This window comes from Heptranchias perlo, chromosome 29 (assembly GCF_035084215.1).
Source record: "Heptranchias perlo isolate sHepPer1 chromosome 29, sHepPer1.hap1, whole genome shotgun sequence".
Taxonomy (NCBI): Eukaryota; Metazoa; Chordata; class Chondrichthyes; order Hexanchiformes; family Hexanchidae; genus Heptranchias; species Heptranchias perlo.
In genome coordinates, this window is record NC_090353.1 from 33,278,424 (window position 1) to 33,298,989 (window position 20,566).

Here is a 20,566-nt window from a genome sequence, read left to right on the forward strand (position 1 = left end):
CCAATCCCTCGCCCAAATAACTAGTCTTCAGGTGTGAGCCGAGACAGCGTCAGCAGGCTATTTGACTACAAAATTTCCACCGGCATTTACTCCAGAATCCGTACAATGTAAACACACAATGAGATTGTGTTTATAGTCAACTAAGTCTGGAGTGAACACTGTGTGTGTGTGTGTGTGTGTGTGTGTGTGTGTGTGTGAGAATGCAGTGGGTCTGACTTTATGGGATAAATTTTCAGCTAGTGCATTCCTGGTGTGGATCTTCATCCTCAAAGGCATATTGGGAAATCACATGTGGCCCATGATTTTCCACCTATTAGTAGAAAGAACTTTTCACAATTCAGTATATTTTAAACCACTTCACAGCCAATGAAGTACTTTTGAAGTGCAGTTGTAATGTGGGAAATGTTGAAATGGATGAAAAAATTACACATTGCATGCAATTTCCCAATGAGTGCGCTGGCAGGCAAGGCTGTGCACTGAAAGTGCACATGTAGAAAATTTATTCATTAATTTCTCTCATCATTTTTCATCTTAATTCTAACCATCTTAGGGGATTTTTGCCCTACTTTTCTGAAGTCATTGACTGCTAGGTGAGGTGTGGTTCCATAGGCATTAATTGTCCTCCACTACCTCATCCAAGTGGCCATTCATCTGTGAACCTTTATGGCGAATGTTGGCATTAGAGCTGAGCCCAATTCTGTCTTCGTGCAACTTCCACACATGCACACTTCTAGCAGGGGTCATTGGATAGCTATTGCGAGCAAAAGCACCATCAGTTTTCCTCTCCTTAACCCAGATGCACTAATGCAATTGTAGTGCTAAATTAGCATTGACTGGGGTTTGAACCTGGGATCTTAGCGATTTGTATGACTCGAGCTGTTTTAATTTTGGTCTTCAGTTGACAGAACTTATAGTACAGGTCCCACATAGCAAGCAGCCACATCAAAAGACACACATTGGAATTTTTTTTAATAAGACCAACTAGTTATTCCTTGGGCCAGTTAATACACAGCACATTGTGGTAGTGTTATGATGCATTGTCATGAGTCTCTATTTGTGTTTGCTCTCTGGCCATTATGTCACAAGTAGTCTGCACATGCACAGAATGGTGGCCCTTTGCAATGCAGCGAAAACCAGCTGCACATTACAAAGCTAAATATTGAAGAGCATTGTAATTAGCTTACTATCCCAAGGCCAACGGTCTGATACAACAGCAACTTCATTGAGTCACTAGATAAAGTTATTGAGCCATTAGGTGGTATCTTTCCTCTTATCCATCTCTGCTACAGTAATAATTATCAGATTGTTTCTAGCTGGTAACATTCATATTCAAGAGACTTTAGTTTCAATTCAGACACTAAATTGTATTTAATTCTCATGTTCCTTTTGTAAAGCCTAGGGGCAGTGCATGAAGTCCAGATTGACTGGTGCTGCAGTTGCACCCAGGAGTTAATTTGACTTCAATTTCAATGTTAAATGAATGCAGGTTAGTGGACTGATCATTTTTACTACTATATGGGCTTGACATCCCTGATGTTAAAGGGACTGTGTCAGCAGGTACCTGTCTTCAAGTACAACTCTAAATGCAGGCTTTATTTGTAATGACATAGCTGTAAAATATCACAAGTACCTGTTGCTTCACTGACTCGGTTCAGGACATTGTGAGACATTATTTTCAGGTAAGGCCCACACTTCAATCTTCCCTGTCCTTAAGCTCCATTGGTTCATTGTACCCCGGTGAATTACCTTCAAATCGCATCATGACTTTGTACCAACCTATCTATATTATTTCCTCCATTTGTACGCTCACGCACCCTCCACTTCTCTGACACCGACTTACTCCTCACTCTCCTCTGTCATCGGTGGCTGCTCTTTCAGTCATTATACTCTATCATCTTGAACTCCCTTTTCCATTTTTCTCGCTGCCTTCAATCTTGCTTTCACCCTCTCTAGTCATTCTGTCTCTTGTCTCCCTTTAGCTTGATGTTCACTTTTTCCCCTCTGCCTTGGAAGGCGTTCTCTGATGTCTTTGTGTAAATGAAGGACAGTACAGAAATGTAAGTTGTCAATGCTGTTTGTGTAGTACTTCATACCACTTGTTGAGATATAAACTATTGAACAGTTTCTTTTTATATTAACTTACTGAGACGTGAGTACTAGGAATATTCTGCCTAGTCACTAGAGCTACCTCCTGTGAAAACTTTAAAAGGTTTTGGCAAATCGTTGTAAAACGTATTCTCTTCAGAATCTTCTCTTCAAGCACCCCAGTAGTTCATTTGGTAAAGTGTTTATTGAGCCATGCACACCAGACTTCTTGATTACGCAAATTGGGATCCTACAACATAGTTAGGACCCTGATTGCAATTTCCAGGGACGTGAGGGTGGAGTGTGCACTGCACGCACAAATATTTTTGGATTATATATTTATGGAACCAGGAAGAACAGGAGGCTTTGCCCAGTTCCACAAAATACTTCAGGTCACTGCTGACTTGGCTCCCTCCCCCAGCGTATGTGACCCCATCCCCACCCTCACCTCACCCAAATCTACCTGCGGACTGGCACGGTGTCGAGCCACCCGATATTGCACTGGCCCAGAGCCAGCAAGCTGCAGTGGGACACCCATTCAGAGCGTGTAGCACATTGGCGAGATTTAAATAAGACCCGACCTCAAAAGTGGCTCTGATCTCGGTCGCTTGACGAGAGGCGAGTCAGCCAGTCGACTGCCCAAAAGTGAAAATCGGCCCCCATGTAACCAGACAACACTAAATGCTAAACACTTACCCACAGTAAAGGAGGGAAAATTGGCAAAAATAAGAAAGTATTCAAGGGAGGCAGTCTTTCTGGAAAAAGTGTTTGGCAAAACCTTTTCCATTCATTTTCAAACACAAACAATGAAGTACAGTTTATTGTTAATTTGAAGTCACTTAATTCAAATTACTTGATGATTCAGTTTTGTTGGCACTAAATTTCCACTTTGCCGTGTTATTAACATTGCTTAATTTGAATTTTTTTAAGCTCAAAATACAACTTCAAATTATCAGGAGGAGACTGTAAATCATGTTGAAATCTATTATTGCACTACTCACACACAAAGCATTATAATTACTTTTTGAATTCCCCAAACAGAGAGATTTGATAATTTTTCATGAAAGACACCCTCCCTTTAAACTGTACCCTTACCCCTGGGAGTTTCTTGGCACTTGAGAGGTGCAAACAGGTCCATGGCAACTACATAACTATCCTGTATGGTGAATATCCTGCTTTGCACTTGAATGAGTAGTATTGTAAAGCAGCATAGTCAGAAAAACCAGTCCACATAACATTGTACTTTTTCACTTTAGTTTTCCTGCACTCCTTTCCCCAACTAAATTTCCAATATTTTTACAAAATGTAATCACAGAAGGTAGACAGACTACAGAGATTCAGCAGCAACTGTCTATTTACTGCTGTGTGCATGCAGCCTGCTGTCTGCATTTGTAACCACTAACTACTAGTTTTTTGGAGATAGAGCTTGTGGTTTGGTTCCCAGCAGTTAACCCTTGCAACGCTCGAAAGTCCTGCCAGCTCCCATTTGCTTCCTGCACCACTTTTGTAAACAAAAAAAATCATTTTCACGGTTAAACCTGGTCGTCAGGAATAACAATGTTGTTAGCACTTCACATTAGTGGATTGATTTTTAAGGGGAGGGATGGAGAAAGCAAACACTTTGCATTGTTTATGTATATTGTTCAGTTGAAGAACTGCTTTTGGAGCCAAAGTGTTAATAATTCTTCTAAATACAAAGCTACTTACTGTATATAGGGAACTGGCTCACGCTATTCATGCCCCCACCCCCTTTCCCGTCTTATTTTGAAGATCATTTTAGCCATTCTGCTCTTTCCCGCCCAACTCTTGTCTTTGTTTTTGCTGGCCCAGGCATGTTACCATCCCTGTTTCCATCCCTGTTTCATAGCTTCCAAACCACAGTATCATTCGTGACAACTCACTATGGGACCTGACCTAGCTTATTTACTTACATAACAGTACCATTTAGATGAGTTTATAATTTTTAATTTTGTTTTCCTTTTTATTTTGTTTATTGTTCTACCTGCCTTATTGCTGCATATATATATAAATACAATAGTCTAAAGCTTTGGGTTTTCATTATTATAATTTGAATTGTCACTTGTCTTTTTTGGTAGTTGGCAGGTGGTGGAGTTTATGCTCAACCAGATGGTACGTGTCAGTGCTGAGAATGGAACCGTTTTCAGCACCAAGAACTCCTAGATCAGTTATAGCTGGGACTTCTTTGCTATATTTTTTCTGCATGTTTCAGGGATCTTTCCTGTGTTTTTTTTTCCATTTTCTCCCTTTCCTTGAAGAATAGCGTTACAGGCACTGGCTGTCTGCTGGTGGCTCACCCTGGCAGCCATTATTCATATAGAGAGGCATTGTTTTACAAGTAGCTGAGTATGTCAAATTTGCTTTTTAGTGCCTGGTTTTCCAAGAATTTTACCAGCGCTTTGGAGCTTGCTTTCCTGTATTGTGGGTATTTATAATTGGGTCTAGTAGTTTATGATGACTAAAATTCCATTTTTATTATATGGATTACAGAATTTTCTGGAATTTTTACCATTGTTTTATGGATCATATGTGTTTCTCTCTATTTTTCCATGAAAAACTGTTGTGAATCTGGATGATGAGTGTTGGCAGTCCAGTCTTCAATGGAGTGCATCGCAGCTGAGCCTAATCCACACACATGCATTTTCAAGCAGGAGTCACTGGGTAACAGAGTGGGAAACCTAGCTGATTCCACACCACCCTGGCACCACCACCACACAAGCCCAGTTTTAGCTCCCTAACAACTGCCCAAGTTGAGATAAGCTAACGCAGCACAGACTGAGAATCAAAGTTGGGACCTTCCAGTGTGTATGGCTCAGCACTACAGGCAATGTCGGTACCCACCAGACCATTAGGGTGCTCTGCTATATCATTTCTGTGCAGCCATTGATTGCTAAAACATTGAATTTACACACCTTAACTGTTCTTTAGGAAAACTTACATGCACTAGTTTTTAGCTTGTTGTAAAACCCCAGGAAATAAAAGAAAATCATATTCCATCATGGCTGGTATATGCTGCCTGTATCAGGAAACAGGCCGAAGTACCTTTTCTCCCAGAAGAGCAATTTTCCGTCATTAGTTGTTATGAGGAGGAGAACCACTTTCCACTAATTTTGTTGCAAAATGTACTGGTCCACTGCTAAAACCTATTTTTGTGATTTTTTTTTTAAAGCCTTTTTTCCTCCCTTCAGTTTTCTTCTCTATTCTCCTCTTCTGAATGAGTTGACTTATGTTAGGTTATAATTTTGAATGTGCTGGTTACCTTCCAATACCTTGCCCAAGTGGCTTTCTTTACAGGTGAGACTCGGCAGTGAATGATCATGGGCTTTTCCTCCATAGAGGGCATCACAGCTGAGCCTTGATTCTATAATTACCCATTTTCCACACTTGTGCACTATTGAGCAAGGGTCATTGGATAGCAACAAGGAGTAAGCACTGTAGCTGATTTTTAAAAAATTCTTTCCTAGCCAAGTGGTGCTGAGGGAATTTCTGGCGGCCCGAGCTGAGATTATCTAGTTCAGCACAGACTAGGGGTGGGAACTTGGATCTTCTGGTATCAGATGGCTCAGTCCACACTTGTCCGTGGACTTACCAAATGAGCCATTGGGACAGCTAACTGTGCAATTTTCTTTGTAGCCTAGTTGATCTGCACAGAAATATTTTGTAGAGTATAGCAATGCACCTGCAACTTGTACAAAAATAGCACATTTTTTTGTAAATGAATCCTTTTGCAGTCAATAAAATTGACAAAACCTGTTGTGAAGTGACTAAATGATAAGGTGATGTAATGGCACTTACCACTGGTATGCATGAGTTTTCTAACTTTAGGTGTGCCAGACATGTGGGTGGGCTCCAATTAACTTCTCCAGTATAATATTTTTATCCAAGTTTGTAAAATATGTGCCATGCATACCAAATATTGTGTAGCTCACCAGTACTGTTGCCGTGTTCAGAACCCCATTATATAACTTGTTATATTTTTTTAATTGAATCTCCAACAACCTGTGGTTCACCATGGTAGAATGTGGGTTTGTTCCTGATTGTTCACATGGTGAGCTCCCATTTATGCTTTCCCGGGGCCTCAAAACTTTGAAACTTCCAATCTCCCTGACATGCCTTCCTTCTACAATCTACAGGCACTTAAAACCCAAGCTTGGCATCATCTAATCAGTGCACTTCATCTTCTCTCCTCTTCAACTTTGCTGGTGTCCACCTTTATAGTCCTTGGTGCTTTACCAATAAAACTGAAGAATTGCAGATATGATGTCTCAGTCATTGTCTTATGGTGAAAGACAAGTTGGCTACTTTTCTCAAAGTGAATCTCCATCGGTGACCAATTTGAAGTTAAATGGTGCCCTTGCCATAATGGAAACCTCCCATAGTCTTGTAATTACTGTGTTCCCTGTATCTTTGCCTTTTCCATGGCGCACATGGAGTGATGCTTGTCTTTCCCCAGTGTTTAAGTCGGTAAATCTATACAGACCAGGAGATCCTATGTTCGATTCCTGATCTGTGCAGTTAACATATCAGCCAGCGTTGCAATTCAGGTGCTACAATTGACCTCAACACCCTTAGACTGGGGAGGACAAAATCAGCCATTTCCACTCCCAAGCATTATCCAACAACCCTGCTGGAAGAGCATGAGTTCAGTTTTCAAATTAAAAAATGGGTGGGTTGGGGGCGGGGGTCAGTGAAAATTGCCACCATTTCAGACCCGCCTCCAACCCACCCATTTCCGGTTTTCACTGGGGCAGGATGAGGGGCAGGCAACCAACCCGCTCCCAGGAGGCGGGTCAGGCCTTAAAACCTTTCAGGCCTCCATTTTTCACTAATTCCCGATTTTCAACCCTGGGGGGCCGGGATTCCCGGGCCTTCTGTTCTACGCCTCATCAAAGGAGGTGAGAAGGCCCGAGACTTAACAGGTAGGCACTTAGAAAGGCACAACTTGTGGGCTCGGAGGAGCAGGAGTACTTCCCCCAGGCCCAACAAGCCTACCTGCACCGACCCCACAACAATCACTGACCCCAATCTTCCCCCTCCGATCCCCGTTACCGATCCTCCCCCTCCAACCCCGATCCCCGCACTCTGATCCTCCCACCCCTGACCCCGATCCGACCCTCCCCCTCGACGATCGCTGACCCCCGATCCCAACACCAGCACCCCCCCGGTGACTGACCCCCGATCCCATCCCCATGACTCGCGACCCCCGTGCCCACCTTGGGCTCCCCTCTTTCCCCCCCCCCACCCCCCCCCCCCCAATCCATACAAACAAAGACTTACCTGAAGTCGTCCTCTCCCTGGCTGGTCTCCCGTCTGCCTGTCAATCAGCCGGTCAGTCGGACGAGAAACTGACAAAAAAAATAAAAGACGTCCTTATGTCAAAGTCATAAGGGCATCAGGAATACACGTTCTAATGGGTTTCCTGACCTCAATTTCACCCCCCTGCCCCCTTCCTGGCTCCATTTTAAAATCACCCCCCATGTGTTTGGATGTTGAGTAAGAACAGGATTGGGCTCAGGTGAGATGCCCCAAACTTAAGTAGTTGAGAATGGCTACTTAGGCAAGGTACGTTATGGATATGTAGTGCAGCAAGACTCTGGGGTCAATCTTAATCCTCTACCCTTCCTCCCCTGGCGAGAACAGTGTGTGAGAGGGGTTACTGGCCGGAGATCACACCTTTCCTGCCCGGCGACGTTTTATTTTTGCTGACTTTGAAGTCAGCCGAAGCTCCCACTGCAGGCAGGCAGGTAGGGGCCTAATTTAAATCTAAATGTGGTGGCCAGATGACATCATCAGCACCTCGATGTGATTTTCGCACTGATTCTGCAGGGGGAGGCCCATCCGGTGTCAAACCCACCAGAGAAACCTGGTGGGATGCAGCAAAGTGGCCAGAAGAAGCCAATATAAGTAATATTTTTTATTCTTCGGTCGAATTCCTTGGGGACCAGGAGGAGCAGGAGTATTAAAATGAGGTGTGTCTGTTTAAAGTCACCCAGCTCTGCTTCCTTCTGAACTTCTGGGTGTGTTGCCTGCTTCGGGCTTCCCAAGCACTGATCCTGTCCTCCCATTGAAATCTCTCCCCATAGTCTTCCAGAGAAGTAGTAGACAGATAAATTGAGAGGGGAGGGGAACATCATACTTTCACATATAAAAGTACTTATAATATGTACAGCTCTTGACATAAGACAGATATTACGATATGGTACAGTTCAGGCTTTTACTAAACCCTTTTCCCATGAATGGCTTCACAACAGTTTCCATAAGCCCACCGTGTCTCTTATTCTCTGCTGCATAACCCGGGTCTAAGAATCAACCCCGATTGTGGTAAGCTCCTTACTGAAGAACACATAGGATGCCCACTATGCCTCCTGTTGAATGGAATGATGGAGAATATCACATTGTTAAACCACTGTACAAGCTAAACTACTGTGCAGATATATTTACAAATAAAATGATTCATTAGAGCAAAAACATGGGCAAGATGCCATAGCACACAAATCAGCAATTTACAACATCTAGCATTTACATAGTGCCCTTCACATGAAGGAAGATGTCCTACATAAAACTCTACTGACTGTTTGAGTCTTTAGTTCTTCCAACTTCTCCCAGAAAACTCTTGCAAAGTGACAGCTCATAAGTACTGCTAATGGAGCTTGATTCAGCTACCTGTAGCGGAATGGTCAACATAAGAATGAGCGCTAAAAAGGATATTTTCCCTCTTGAAGTTCACACAATTTCTTTGAAGATGGTATTGCCAATCAAGTTTTATTATATTAGGAATCAAAGTAACAATGGTGTCTTGCCCCATGATAGTAATGCCCATCCAAACAGCCATTTACAATGGCATAATTTCTTCAACATGGACAGAGGAATGATTATGCTTTAAGCAACCAATTCACTGATGCTGGAATATAATCCCTACTTACATTATTGGCATACCAATTGCAAACAGCACTTCTGTCTGGGATACTGATCGCTGAATTATCGTTTAAAGTACCACTTCCCCATCAAAGATAGCCTCTAACTTAAATACTTCTTGATTGAAGCTTTTTTGACCTATGATACAAAAACCATTTATAATGAAGCATTTCAGTTTTAATACTTGGAAATACTTTACGCTTGGAAACCATTTTAGGTTTGTTACAGCTTTAAAATGATCTGTAAAAATACACACATTTCATAAGCTTTTATCACAGTGAGTATTGCACTTGCCAAACCTAAATTTGCAGCTTTCAGCCTGCTTTTGACACGAGAACTTTCTGGTCTTAGCCCTACACAGGCTCCAATACTGTTGAGAGCAACGCAGCTAGTGTAGTCCTTGGTGCAGTGGTGGCACTCTTTCCTCTGAGTCAGAAGGTTGTGGGTTCAAGCCCCACTCCAGAGACTTGAACACATAAAAGAAAAAAAAATTGCATTTTATATGAAAGAAAGAACTTGCAGTTATATAGCACCTTTCACGATCTCAGCACGTGCCAAAGCGCTTTACAATCAATTAAGTACTTTTGATATGAAGTCACTGTTGTACTGTAGATATTATCTAGACTGACACTTCAGTACAATACTGAAGGAGTTCTGCACGGTCTTTCGCATGAGACTTTAAACCGACGCCCCCCTCCCCGCCCCATCTGCCCCCTCAAGTGAACATAAAAGACTCCATGACACTAGTCAAAGAAGAGAAAGGGAGTTCCCCCCCCCCCATCCCCCCACTCCCTCAGTGTCCTGGCCAACATTTACCCCACAACCAATACCACTTTAGAAAAAAAAACAGGTTATCTGGCATTTATCTTATTGCTGCTTGTGGGACCTTGCTGTACATAAATTGGCTACTTCGTTTGCCTAATTTATAACAGCGACCACACCTCAAACATATTTCATTGGCTGTAAAGCACTTTGGGACGTTCTACGGTTGTGAAAGGCTCTATAGAAATGCAAATTCTTTAGTGACTTGAAATAAGTAAGCATTATTCACCAACATCCTAAAGCTTTACATCCCACATGTTAGAGGCTAGTTTTGATCATAATGGAAACCTCAAAAGAGGCATGTATTCCAGTTGTTGCATTTTCTCCTTCCTTTTGTGTGTTTTAAGATTTGTAAATTTAATTTAAAGCGTAAAATCCCCCCCCCCCCCCAAAGTTTTTAATTTGTATTTATATAAAAAAATTACCAGCTCAATGACAATTACATCTTTGAAAACGTTAACTGTTGGGGTAGTCTTCCATAGAACTTGCCCAAGTGGCCATTTCTCATTTGTAAGCCAAAACATTGAGGATCAGCAGCTGTTTGACTGTGGGGGACATCTCAGCTGAGCTCATCCTGTTCTAACCTGACATTCATGCAGGCATGCTTTCTAGTTGGGGTCACTAGTCATCAGGAATGGGACATGCTGATTTTCTTCCCCACCCCCACACAAAGGAAAGGTGAGACTGATTGCTGCCTCATATCTGTCCCTGGCTGAGATCAGCTAATGTCTGTTCTCTTCAAAATGAAAATATAATAAAAACATCTGGGCCCTTTGGGACTTAGGAAAAAAACATGTTTACTGAAATACTAAAATGTGACTGTACACTTTTAAGTGCTGACCTAGATTTGTGTGTTTAGTACAATTTGTTAAGTCACGTGAATTTCTTTTTTGTTTTTTGCTTTTATTGGCAAGAGTTATTCCAGAGCACTTTTGGACACTGTATTTAATATCTGCCCATGCATTCAACAAAGGGTGCAGATGAAAGTATTACCAGGAAGCTGCAGCTTTTTTCTTCCCAGAAATCAAGACAGGTGTATTTTTATGTAACTCGGGCTTTTTAAACAAGTAATTTTCAAATCCTGGAGTTTTATCCCATTCATTCACAAAAAATTGTAAAATACTATTGTTAAAGGATCGTCATCAACTATTCATACCAAAAATGCCGTTCATATTTATAAAAAAATTCAGGTAAGGAAGCTGTATCTCTGGCATGTGCTGAGTTAACTGATCTCAGCTGGGGTAGAGAGAGGGATAGTACATTTGGTCTCAGCACCCCAGGGTAATATTAGCCAAGTTTCTTGCTCCTGGTTGGTGTCCAGTGACCCCATTCTGAAAAAGACACGTGTTGGATCTAAGCTGAGCTGTGATGCTATCCATGAAAAGGAAACATTTTCAGGGCTATGGGGAAAGAGCAGGGGAGTGGGACTAATTGGATTGCCCTTTCAAAGAGCCAGCACAGGCACAATGGGCCGAATGGCCTCCTTCTGTGCTATGAGATTCTATGAACAGCCTGCCACTGCTCACTGTCAAGGCCCATAAATGAACAATGGTAACTTGGCCAAGGTCCCCAGCTGCAGCTCCAGTTCCAGTATCTCTGCTGCTCCGTGGAAGAAACTAGATGTAACTGGTCACCAAGACCTTGCATTTCAACAACCTTTCCTCTGATGCAGTGTGTTCTTTGCATAAATACTCAGGATGAGGCCATTGTAGAGGTTTACCCTGGAGTATTTCTTCCAGCAAAATTACAGTACCACCTGAATTGTAAGGTAACACCCAGCACATTTTGTTTAAAAAATCAAATCAGTTCTCCTAAGTTTTTATTCCTCAATGCTTTTGGAACATCTCAGAGCAGCTGAGGCTGCCATAGTAACAGTAGTGTCAGCGTGACTTTGTTCGGTCTGTAAGCCAGTTTCTGTAGTATTTATGCACAAGATATAATAATATGAAGGTCCAATTTTCAGTGACACGAACGGCTGTTGTAAAAATTAAAGTTTTTGACATACAAGCCAAGATTGTGTGCAAACTACTGAACTTATTTGAATGGAGGGCAAATATGAGCAAATGTTATCTTTAATTGTTTATTAGTATGTCACGTGCTACACTGCACCCAATTTAATGGCATACATTAATTTATTTATATGTGAAAACTTATGAAGTGATGTCCTATTATAATCTGAAGTCCTCCATTTCTTTCCCAACCCCTTTGGTCTCCTCAGGCTACACAATGACTGTTGTCAAGAGGGCCATGACCTTCTAGGCCTCTACCAATGCTGCTCTATGTTGGCTTGTAGGAGGTCACACCAGAGCCCAGAGACAACCAACCAAGCCCCTCTGCTTTATTTTTTTTCTCTTTCCCACCGCTCAGATTGTGAGTTCAGCAGAATGGAGGATTGAGGATGCATTTTGCTCCTTCAACACATCGCTATACCTCACCAACCATTAAAACATCCTTTTATTTTAGCCCAGTGTTAAGATCCAGGTTTGCGGGGAGGGAAGGGAGACATTTGTTACCAGCTGCTTTTACATTGGTACATATTTAATTTTACATTGGTACATATTTAATTTGGATTCCGGGACGCTGGTGTTCATTTTAAACCCCCAGTATTTGTACTGCTAAATCTGGCACCTTTATTGGAATGGCAGACTTGTAGGCCCATGAAAACTAGCTCTATGAGTCTGCTGCCAGAAAAAGGGAGCTGAATTTAGCAGTGTAAATACCAAGAGCTGGCTCACAATTGCTGTTCTCTTGGAATCTAAATTAAAATAGCACCAATATAAAAGCAGGTACTTTATCACTTTTTTGCAATAAAATCCTTATAGAAGATGTTGATTTATTTACAAACATTTTGATTACTGAACATACTTTGCAGCTTTTAAAATTACATGTGTTTGTATCAAACCTTCTTGGCAGCTTCTCTGATAGTTTCTGATTAGAAAGTAGAATGGATAGAATCTGAGTATTTTCCTCAGCTCATACAACATTCCAAATAAACTAAAAAGCTGCAATCTTTAGCACTATCTTTTGGTACAGAAATGCTTGTCTGGCCCAATAGATTAGATTGTGGGGTAAGCAGCTACATTTAAATCAGATGAATACAGCAGCTTGTTGGTCAACACAAACTATATTGCATATGAGCTTGTTCAGTTCGTCCCTAAGCTGGTAGAAGGAATATCTCTGTTTGAGGGGTGAGAAGGGCGTCAAAGAAGAGGGAGTAAACACTTCGAGAGGAAAGGGATGTGGCTGTCTTTTCTGACCATCTTGAGCTATCCTGACTGTCAGAGAGAAGTCTGTGGCCTTGTCCAACCTGGCTTCCTGGATGATAAAGGGTGTCATATTGATTGAAGTAAACGTTTATACAAGACTTCACAGCAGCTTGAATGTAGCACTGTACAGAAAGCTTTTTAATAAACATGGACCAGCGAAGAGCTTCAGAGGAATTATTTAGGATCATAAGGACTGTTGTGGAAAAATAGGGTTATTAAGTTAAATCAAAATAATTATTAAACTACTTCAACTCTGGCATTTGACAATTTTTGGATCCAGGGAATTCTTTCAAAATAGGATAATAGAACTGAAAACTCAAAATTGTATCTCTCGTCTGAGACTTGCAAATGTTGGCAGTTATGATGGTTTGAGTCTGCTATAAAAATCTGATATTCTATCTTTTTGTTCCTCTCTTACAGCATCCTCAGCTTGGCTTTGGCCTAGAATAGATGGCAGACAATGTCAACAACTAACAATATAGCACAAGCACGGAAACTGGTGGAGCAGCTCAGGATTGAGGCAGGCATTGAGAGAATCAAGGTGAGATGGTTTAAGGGAGAGCAGGAAGAATCTGTTGGCTGGATTAGAGCATATTAAAAGAATCCAAATGAGATAAATTATGAGAAAGAGGGTAAAATAGGTTATGGATTTTTTTTGTCTTTTTTTTTCATCAATTCTTCCTGATCCTATCCTGAAGGCATTGACTCTGCTGGGATGCTGCTTCGTAGGCACAAGTGTCCTCTAGTATTTTGCCAGTGACCATTATTCATTTGTGCATCTTGACAATAGATCAAGCATACAATTCAACAATGAGGAACATCACAGCTGAGCTCGATCCTATCCTCGCCTGAGATTTACACGTGCACTCCCAGCAAGGGTCGCTGGATAGTGATCAAAAGAAGAATCCAAGCTGATTTTTAGTTTATTATTCTGTCTAAATAAAGACCAGTTGTAGAGCCCCTGCTACCACCCTGATTGAGATCAGCCAACAGCAGAAATGAAGGATCAAACTGGCAACCTTTCTGGTTTGTCTGGCTCAGCTACTCACTGGATGAACTTGTAGAGCCATTGAGGGAGCCTACTTCTTAAGCATTGTCACATTGAAATGGATGATTATTGTACACACTGCATTCATTTTTCTCCCTACAGTTCCCCCCTCCTTTACTAATTGCACCAACATAAGCTGATGTGCGGTTCAGGAATGGGAACTCTGGCTAATTTCCCCTCCCAAAGTCTGGAGGCCAATAGTAGCACCCTTACTCAGCACAGACTTAGGATGGAACATGGAACTTCCCATGCCTGCATGGCTCAATTCCACAGTTGGCATTGCATTTATCAGCTGAGCCATTGAGACACGTGCTGCTTTTTTGTATGCAAACAAAATTTGAGTTTCTTTGCAGACTGTATTTCTTCACAGACAGAATCTCAGCTTCTACACTGTTCTTCTCCACATAAGTTGAATCCCACCCCAGTGCATATTGCATTTCTGCATGGACTCAATACTGACTCATATATGCAGTGAGAGAATCAGAATAGACTAGAAAGATATGCGAGAGGATGGCAGGATAGATGATTGAATTCACCACCAGATGCACTGCATTTCTGGACAGAAACTGAATCTTGACTTAGAATCCTAGAAATGTATAGCACTGAAGGAGGCCATTCAGCCCATCATGCCTGTGCCGGCTCTTTAAACGAGCTATCCAATTAGTCCCACCCCTGCTCTTTCCCCATAACCCTGCAATATTTTCCTTTTCAAGTATGTAGACAATTCCTTTTTGAAGTTACTATTGAATCTGCTTCCACCACCCTTTCAGGCAGTGCACTTCCAGTGCATGCTGCATTTTCCCACACTCAAGTCTTGCATATGTTGCATTACTGCCTCAGCTGTATCCCAGCTTCCATGTTCGCTGCATTTCTTCAAATATTAACTTCTATTTTCTACAGCATTCGCATGAAGGAGTCTTTGTTTCTTTGCTTGGGTCAGTGCCAGTCACATAATACAAGAGATTAATGTTTACCCCCAGACTCCAAAAATGTTCTTCATTGTAATATTTTTAGCTATCATAGAGCAATGTGTTTTTTAATTTAGCTTCTGTTTTACTTTTTTTAAAATTTACTTAAACCCTACTGCCTGACTCCTGAGGTTTTGTACTTTAATTTGCCTATTTAAATCAAAGCCCCGCAGGCGTAGCACATAACAGTCTGGAGTCTGGAGCCAGTTAATGACTTGTAACTCTTAAACTCTGAACAGTGTGTGTTTTGATCTAGACGGTGGATCCCACCCATTGAATCATGCAAATTATTTCGAATTCAGCTTCTTCCGTCTCTGCAAAAGATTATTCTCATAAATGTACTTCTATGAATCCTAATTATGGAAATTTTCCAAGAAGGGGAGAAAAGAGACCAGACTCTGGCAATCATTCAGTTCTACTGCCATTTTAACTGCAGAATTTTGCAAATTTAACCCTTTTATCCATGCCAGAAAAAAACCTAACATGTATACAGAGCAGCATGCAATGACAGTCCCAGTGGCGTCAGGACATCACAGCACATTCAATTGCATCTCCTAATATCAATCACTTTAAGTTAAAATAGAATGCTAAGGCTATGCTGAGCTGGTTATGGTGGACGTAAAAGATTCCACGGCACTTTTTGAAGAAGAGCAGAGAAATTCTCTTGGTGTCCTGGCCAACATTTATCCATCAACCAAGACCACCAAAAACAGATTATCTGGTCATTTATTTCATTGCTGTTTGTGGGAGCTTGCTGTGCACAAATTGGCTGCTGCGTTTCCTACATTATAACAGTGACTTAATTGGTTGTAAAGCGCTTTGGGGTGTCTGGAAGTCGTGAAAGGCATTATATAAATGGGAGTCTTTCCATGAAGTACCTGGGCAATACAGACCAGGAAGACCCCAGGTTCAATCCTTCACCTCTGCTGTTAGCTGATCTCAACTAGGGAAGCAGTAAGGATAGTACAATTGGCTTCGCCACTCCTAGATTAGGGAGGGGAAGATGGAGTTACCATTCCTGATTGCTATCTAGTGTCCCTTGCTGGAAGTGCATGTGTGTGAACATTGAGTGAGTACAGGATTGGGTTTGTATATGATCCCCTCTGTACTCAAATAGCCACCTACATTCACTGTCTATGCTCACACACTTGAAGAATGACCTCTTGGACAAGGTAATGGAATGTTGCCAGTGGCCGTGGAGGTGCACCCAGCATTAGTCAGCGCCTTCAGGAGAAAAGCATGTTCCATTCACATCTAAGCCTGATTGGGATTCAAGACGTGGAAGAATTATGATCTCTAGTGAAATGAAAGGCAGACGATTAGAAATGGACTTAGCGAATATTACATTTGACTACTTTTGGGTGTACATAAATTGGGCTGGCTACTGCCAAGTAGAGACATATAACATTATTAAGTTAAAAGAGCTTCCCTTATCCCACCCCAGCACTAGCGCACTATCAATAATGAAAGAGACGAACTGCATGCCTCCTATGCAACACGATTTTTCCTGTATCCAAGACTGGCTGTTGGAGGCAGTGGAAAGCATGCAATTCTTGGCCCTCTAACTGGGCCAGCCGCATGCTGCTATAATAAAGTGGAGTTTGATGTTTGAATGTCATGGGACTCTACTTGATGCCACTCTCCTGGCATCCCATCATTAAGATAAAAGTGCCTTGAAGTGATTGTCAACTGTTTGTTTTACGTTACATGAGGGACTTTGGTGCTGTGTTTACTGTGATGTGGTTCTCAACTATTATAGAGGTCACAGTGAACTAATATTTTCACTTTGGGACAATATTAAATATGATTTATTTTACATGGGCAAAATATCACCAGTACAAAACATCACTGACACATACAGGATGTTATTGCTTTATTGTGAAAACTTGTTTTAAATGGGCCAGAAGGATTTAAATGGATGTATTAGCAGGTGTATTTATAATCGGCAACTAACAGCTGATCTTGTTTGGACTGCACTATAGTATTTTCCAAGGCTTCCTGTTATGCACTGAATCCAGTCTTGTATTGTGCATGTTTTCAGGTTTTATTTTTGAAAAAGTTTTCCAGGAATTTTTCAGCATTTATTTTGGAACTTTCAATAACAGCAAAAATTTGACGCTGGAGAGAAACGAGTCAAAATTTCAGATCGAGGCTTAAGAAAAAAAAATCCTTTACTTGTTTGAAAAGATGTACCATTGTTCATTTTCACTCTCTTCTCCACAGGTGTTAGTATGTAAAACGCAAAATTATTCCCAAAGACGATGACCACTGGTTTAAAGTGATTGAACAAGTCAAATTCCTTTTTTTATTATATGAGAATCTGATTTTTTTTCTACTGGTGTTTTGGGGATCGCATTCCATAATTGCATCCATTTATAATTAGGACTACTGATTTATGATTGAACGAGAAATTCTAGGATATTTACAGGTGCTTTAGAGATTACATTATGCAATTCTGTCCATTTTTTTCCCCCATGAAAACTGCAAACCAGTGACTTTTACTGGGATCCCTTACCAATCAAAATGCAGGGTAGGGAGACAAAGTCAAAAGCAGTGTTAGTAGTTCAAATCTATATAAAATGGGGGGGAAAGCAGATTTTTATCAGAGAATCATTGAATGCCATTTCAAGCCCCATCTGATTGCTCTTTCAGAACTTGATTTCTGAAACCTCAACCTCTAACTGGTGTTGAAGTATGGTTCCATGTGTAGTGATGACTGTCTGGTAGTTCAGCCAATTGTTAGATTGGACATAGTGACCGCATGATGTTCAATTTTGGAACCATCCGATTTGAGCCCCAAACCTAACCCCTCCAAAATAGAGGTACACGCTTCTAGCAGCGGCTACTGGTTCGCAATCAGGAGCCGAAATCCTGGCTGATATTTTTCCCGCTCCCTATCTTGGAGACACTAGGGTGGGTTTTAGTGCTACCCCAAAACATAATGCTACCTTGGCTGACATTAATTTACTAAGCAGGTCCAGGGACCAAATATGGTACCGTTTTTGTCTTTTGGGCTCATTACTACACATTGTGGTGCATTAAACCAGTATCCCACCCAAGAGGAACTGGGCAGTAGCCCAGCATTTCTAAATACCTGCCTAAATGTTTTGAAGATGACCCTCAAAACTTTTCCTTTCTCAATTCTGATTTTCCTTTGCACTGTGCTATACATCTGAAAATAATGCTGTGGATCCTTGTTAGAATACAATATATGAAGTTCATTGTGCATTGTAACTAGATAGACACTTTATAACTGAAATCCATTGCAGATGTTTAAATGTAATCATTGAAAATGATCCTGGGCTAGGGAGGAAATCCTGATCTCTTTTAATGGCCCCTGCTGTAAAATGCACATATGGATGTCAGGTGAGGATGGGATCAGATTTGGCTGCAAGGCCATCCACATTGACTGCTGATACTTGCTGCCTAGGCTCTTTGGCTGACAGTAGCTGACACTTTTGGAACCATACCCCAGCATAATCAGTACCTTCTGAAGAGAAGGGCAAAAAGTAGACAGAGCACTCTTTTTTGATGCCAAATTAAGAAGATTGAAGTGGATTGCATGTTGTACAGTGCTGTTCCTATTTCAATGCACAGTTGTTTACTCGAGGATAGTTCTGACGAAGGGTCATCAATCTGAAATGGTAACTCTGTTTCTTTCTCCACAGATGCTGCCTGACTTGCTGAGTATTTCGAGCATTTTCTGTTTTTATTTCAAATTTCCAGCATCTGCATATTTTGCATTTGATTTAGTATAATTTGATGTGTTCTTACTGCAGTTATTCATGACTCCAAATATTACTGCACAGTGTTGGCATTGGACAGGGACCATTAGATAACAAAAAACATGTCTCACAAAGGACTGCTATGTATAACTATTACTTTGCCTTTTTTTAATATGTACCTGAAGTGGGATTGTTAAGGACACAGTATTCTTCCTGAGGGGTTTTCCAGTCTGGAAACTTATCACTGAAGACTGCTGTGTCAATCTGGTTGGTAGCCAGATCAATGTTTCCTTTTAATTTGCGAGTTGTTATAGATACTCTGGTCACCCACTCCAGTGCATTCCATACATTCATGCATTCCAACATCAAGCAAAAATTACTTGGACCATCATATCATCAAATTCAATAAACAAGTGAATCACCATAGTCAGGGAGACTGGGAAATTTGGAGTCTGACAGGCATGTTTACTATTGAAATTCTTTTTTGTCTGGTTGATCAAGAACAATTCAGAACCACTTTTGGTGATGTGTTCAGTCTTGTGCCTGCAAAAAGTGTTCAAACCTGTGAAGGCAGGAAGCACATTATAAATCTGCAGAGTAGAATACTTTCTTAAAGTCAAAAACAGCAACACGCACATATAAGATAGATTTATATAGAGCCTTTCACGTCCTCAGGGCATCCCAAAATACTTCATAGCCAATGGAGTACTTTTGAAGTGTAGTCATTGTTGTAATGCATGGAAACGTAGCAGCCAATTTACACACAACAAAGCCCCATAAACAGTCATGGGATAAATGACCAGAAAATTTGTTTGTGTTGTTGGTTGAGAGATAAACATTGGCCAGGACACCAGGAGAGCTCCCCCACACTTCAAATGGTACCATGGGATCTATGCCCACCTGAGAGGGCAGTCAGGAATTCGGTTTAACATCTCATCTGAAAGACGTGCTAATTCTGACAATACAGCACATCCTCAGTACTGCACTGAAGAGCCTGACTTGGAGCTGCGAGTGCTACCACTCAACCAAGGCTCAAACTTCTCCTTCCCCTCCCCTTCCGTACAATTCCTCATACGCCAGCTGTACTCTAGTACCTCACCCAAGTGGAGACTATTTATGTGCAAGCCTTGATGCTTACTGTTGGTCTACTATTCAACAACAGGGAGAATCACAACTAAACCTGTCCTCACCTAAGGCCTACACCTGCCCATCCAGCAAGGAACATTGGATAGTGGTCAACAAGAGAAACACACTAACTGTCTTCCCACCCCCCCCCCCCCCCCCCAAGTGGCATTGAGAACAATTGTACCACTCCTACTAGAGAAGTTATGCTAAACTTGTATAGAATCTTGGTTGGACCATACTTGGAGTACTGTGCACAGTCCATATTAGAAAAAGGATACTGAGGCTTTTTAGAAGGTGCAAAAAAGATGCACAAGGCTGATACCCGAACTGAGAGGGTATCAGGAAAGGCTGAACAGGCTGGGGCTCTTTTCTATAGAAAAGAGAAGGCCAAGAGGTGATCTCATTGAGGTGTTTAAGGTAATGATAGGGTAGACATGGAGAAAATGTTTATACTTGTGTGGGAGTCCAAAACTAGAGGTCATAAATATAAGATAGACACTAATAAATCCAGTAGGGAATTCAGTGGTAAGAATGTGGAATGCGCTACTACAAGGAGTAGTTGAGACAAATAGCATAGATGTGTTTAAAGGAAAG

General features: G+C 41.4%; 1 protein-coding gene across 32 annotated transcripts in view; it reads left to right on the top strand.

Annotated features, from left to right (window-relative positions):
* The window catches only part of LOC137299590 (guanine nucleotide-binding protein G(I)/G(S)/G(O) subunit gamma-7), a 250,750-nt gene that overhangs the window by 103,884 nt on the left and 126,300 nt on the right, over positions 1-20,566 (top strand). For 25 of the 32 annotated variants that reach the window (XR_010957955.1, XR_010957951.1, XR_010957956.1 and 22 more), the window contains one exon: positions 13,527-13,647. Coding sequence is in view for 5 of the 32 variants with exons in the window: in XM_067968448.1 (XP_067824549.1) it covers positions 13,567-13,647 (81 nt within the window). In the remaining 27 variants the exon portion in view is untranslated. Of the gene's footprint in view, positions 1-1,979; positions 2,058-13,526; positions 13,648-20,566 lie in introns of those variants that run through there. The other 7 variants (XR_010957931.1, XM_067968443.1, XM_067968444.1 and 4 more) reach the window with 4 other exon arrangements.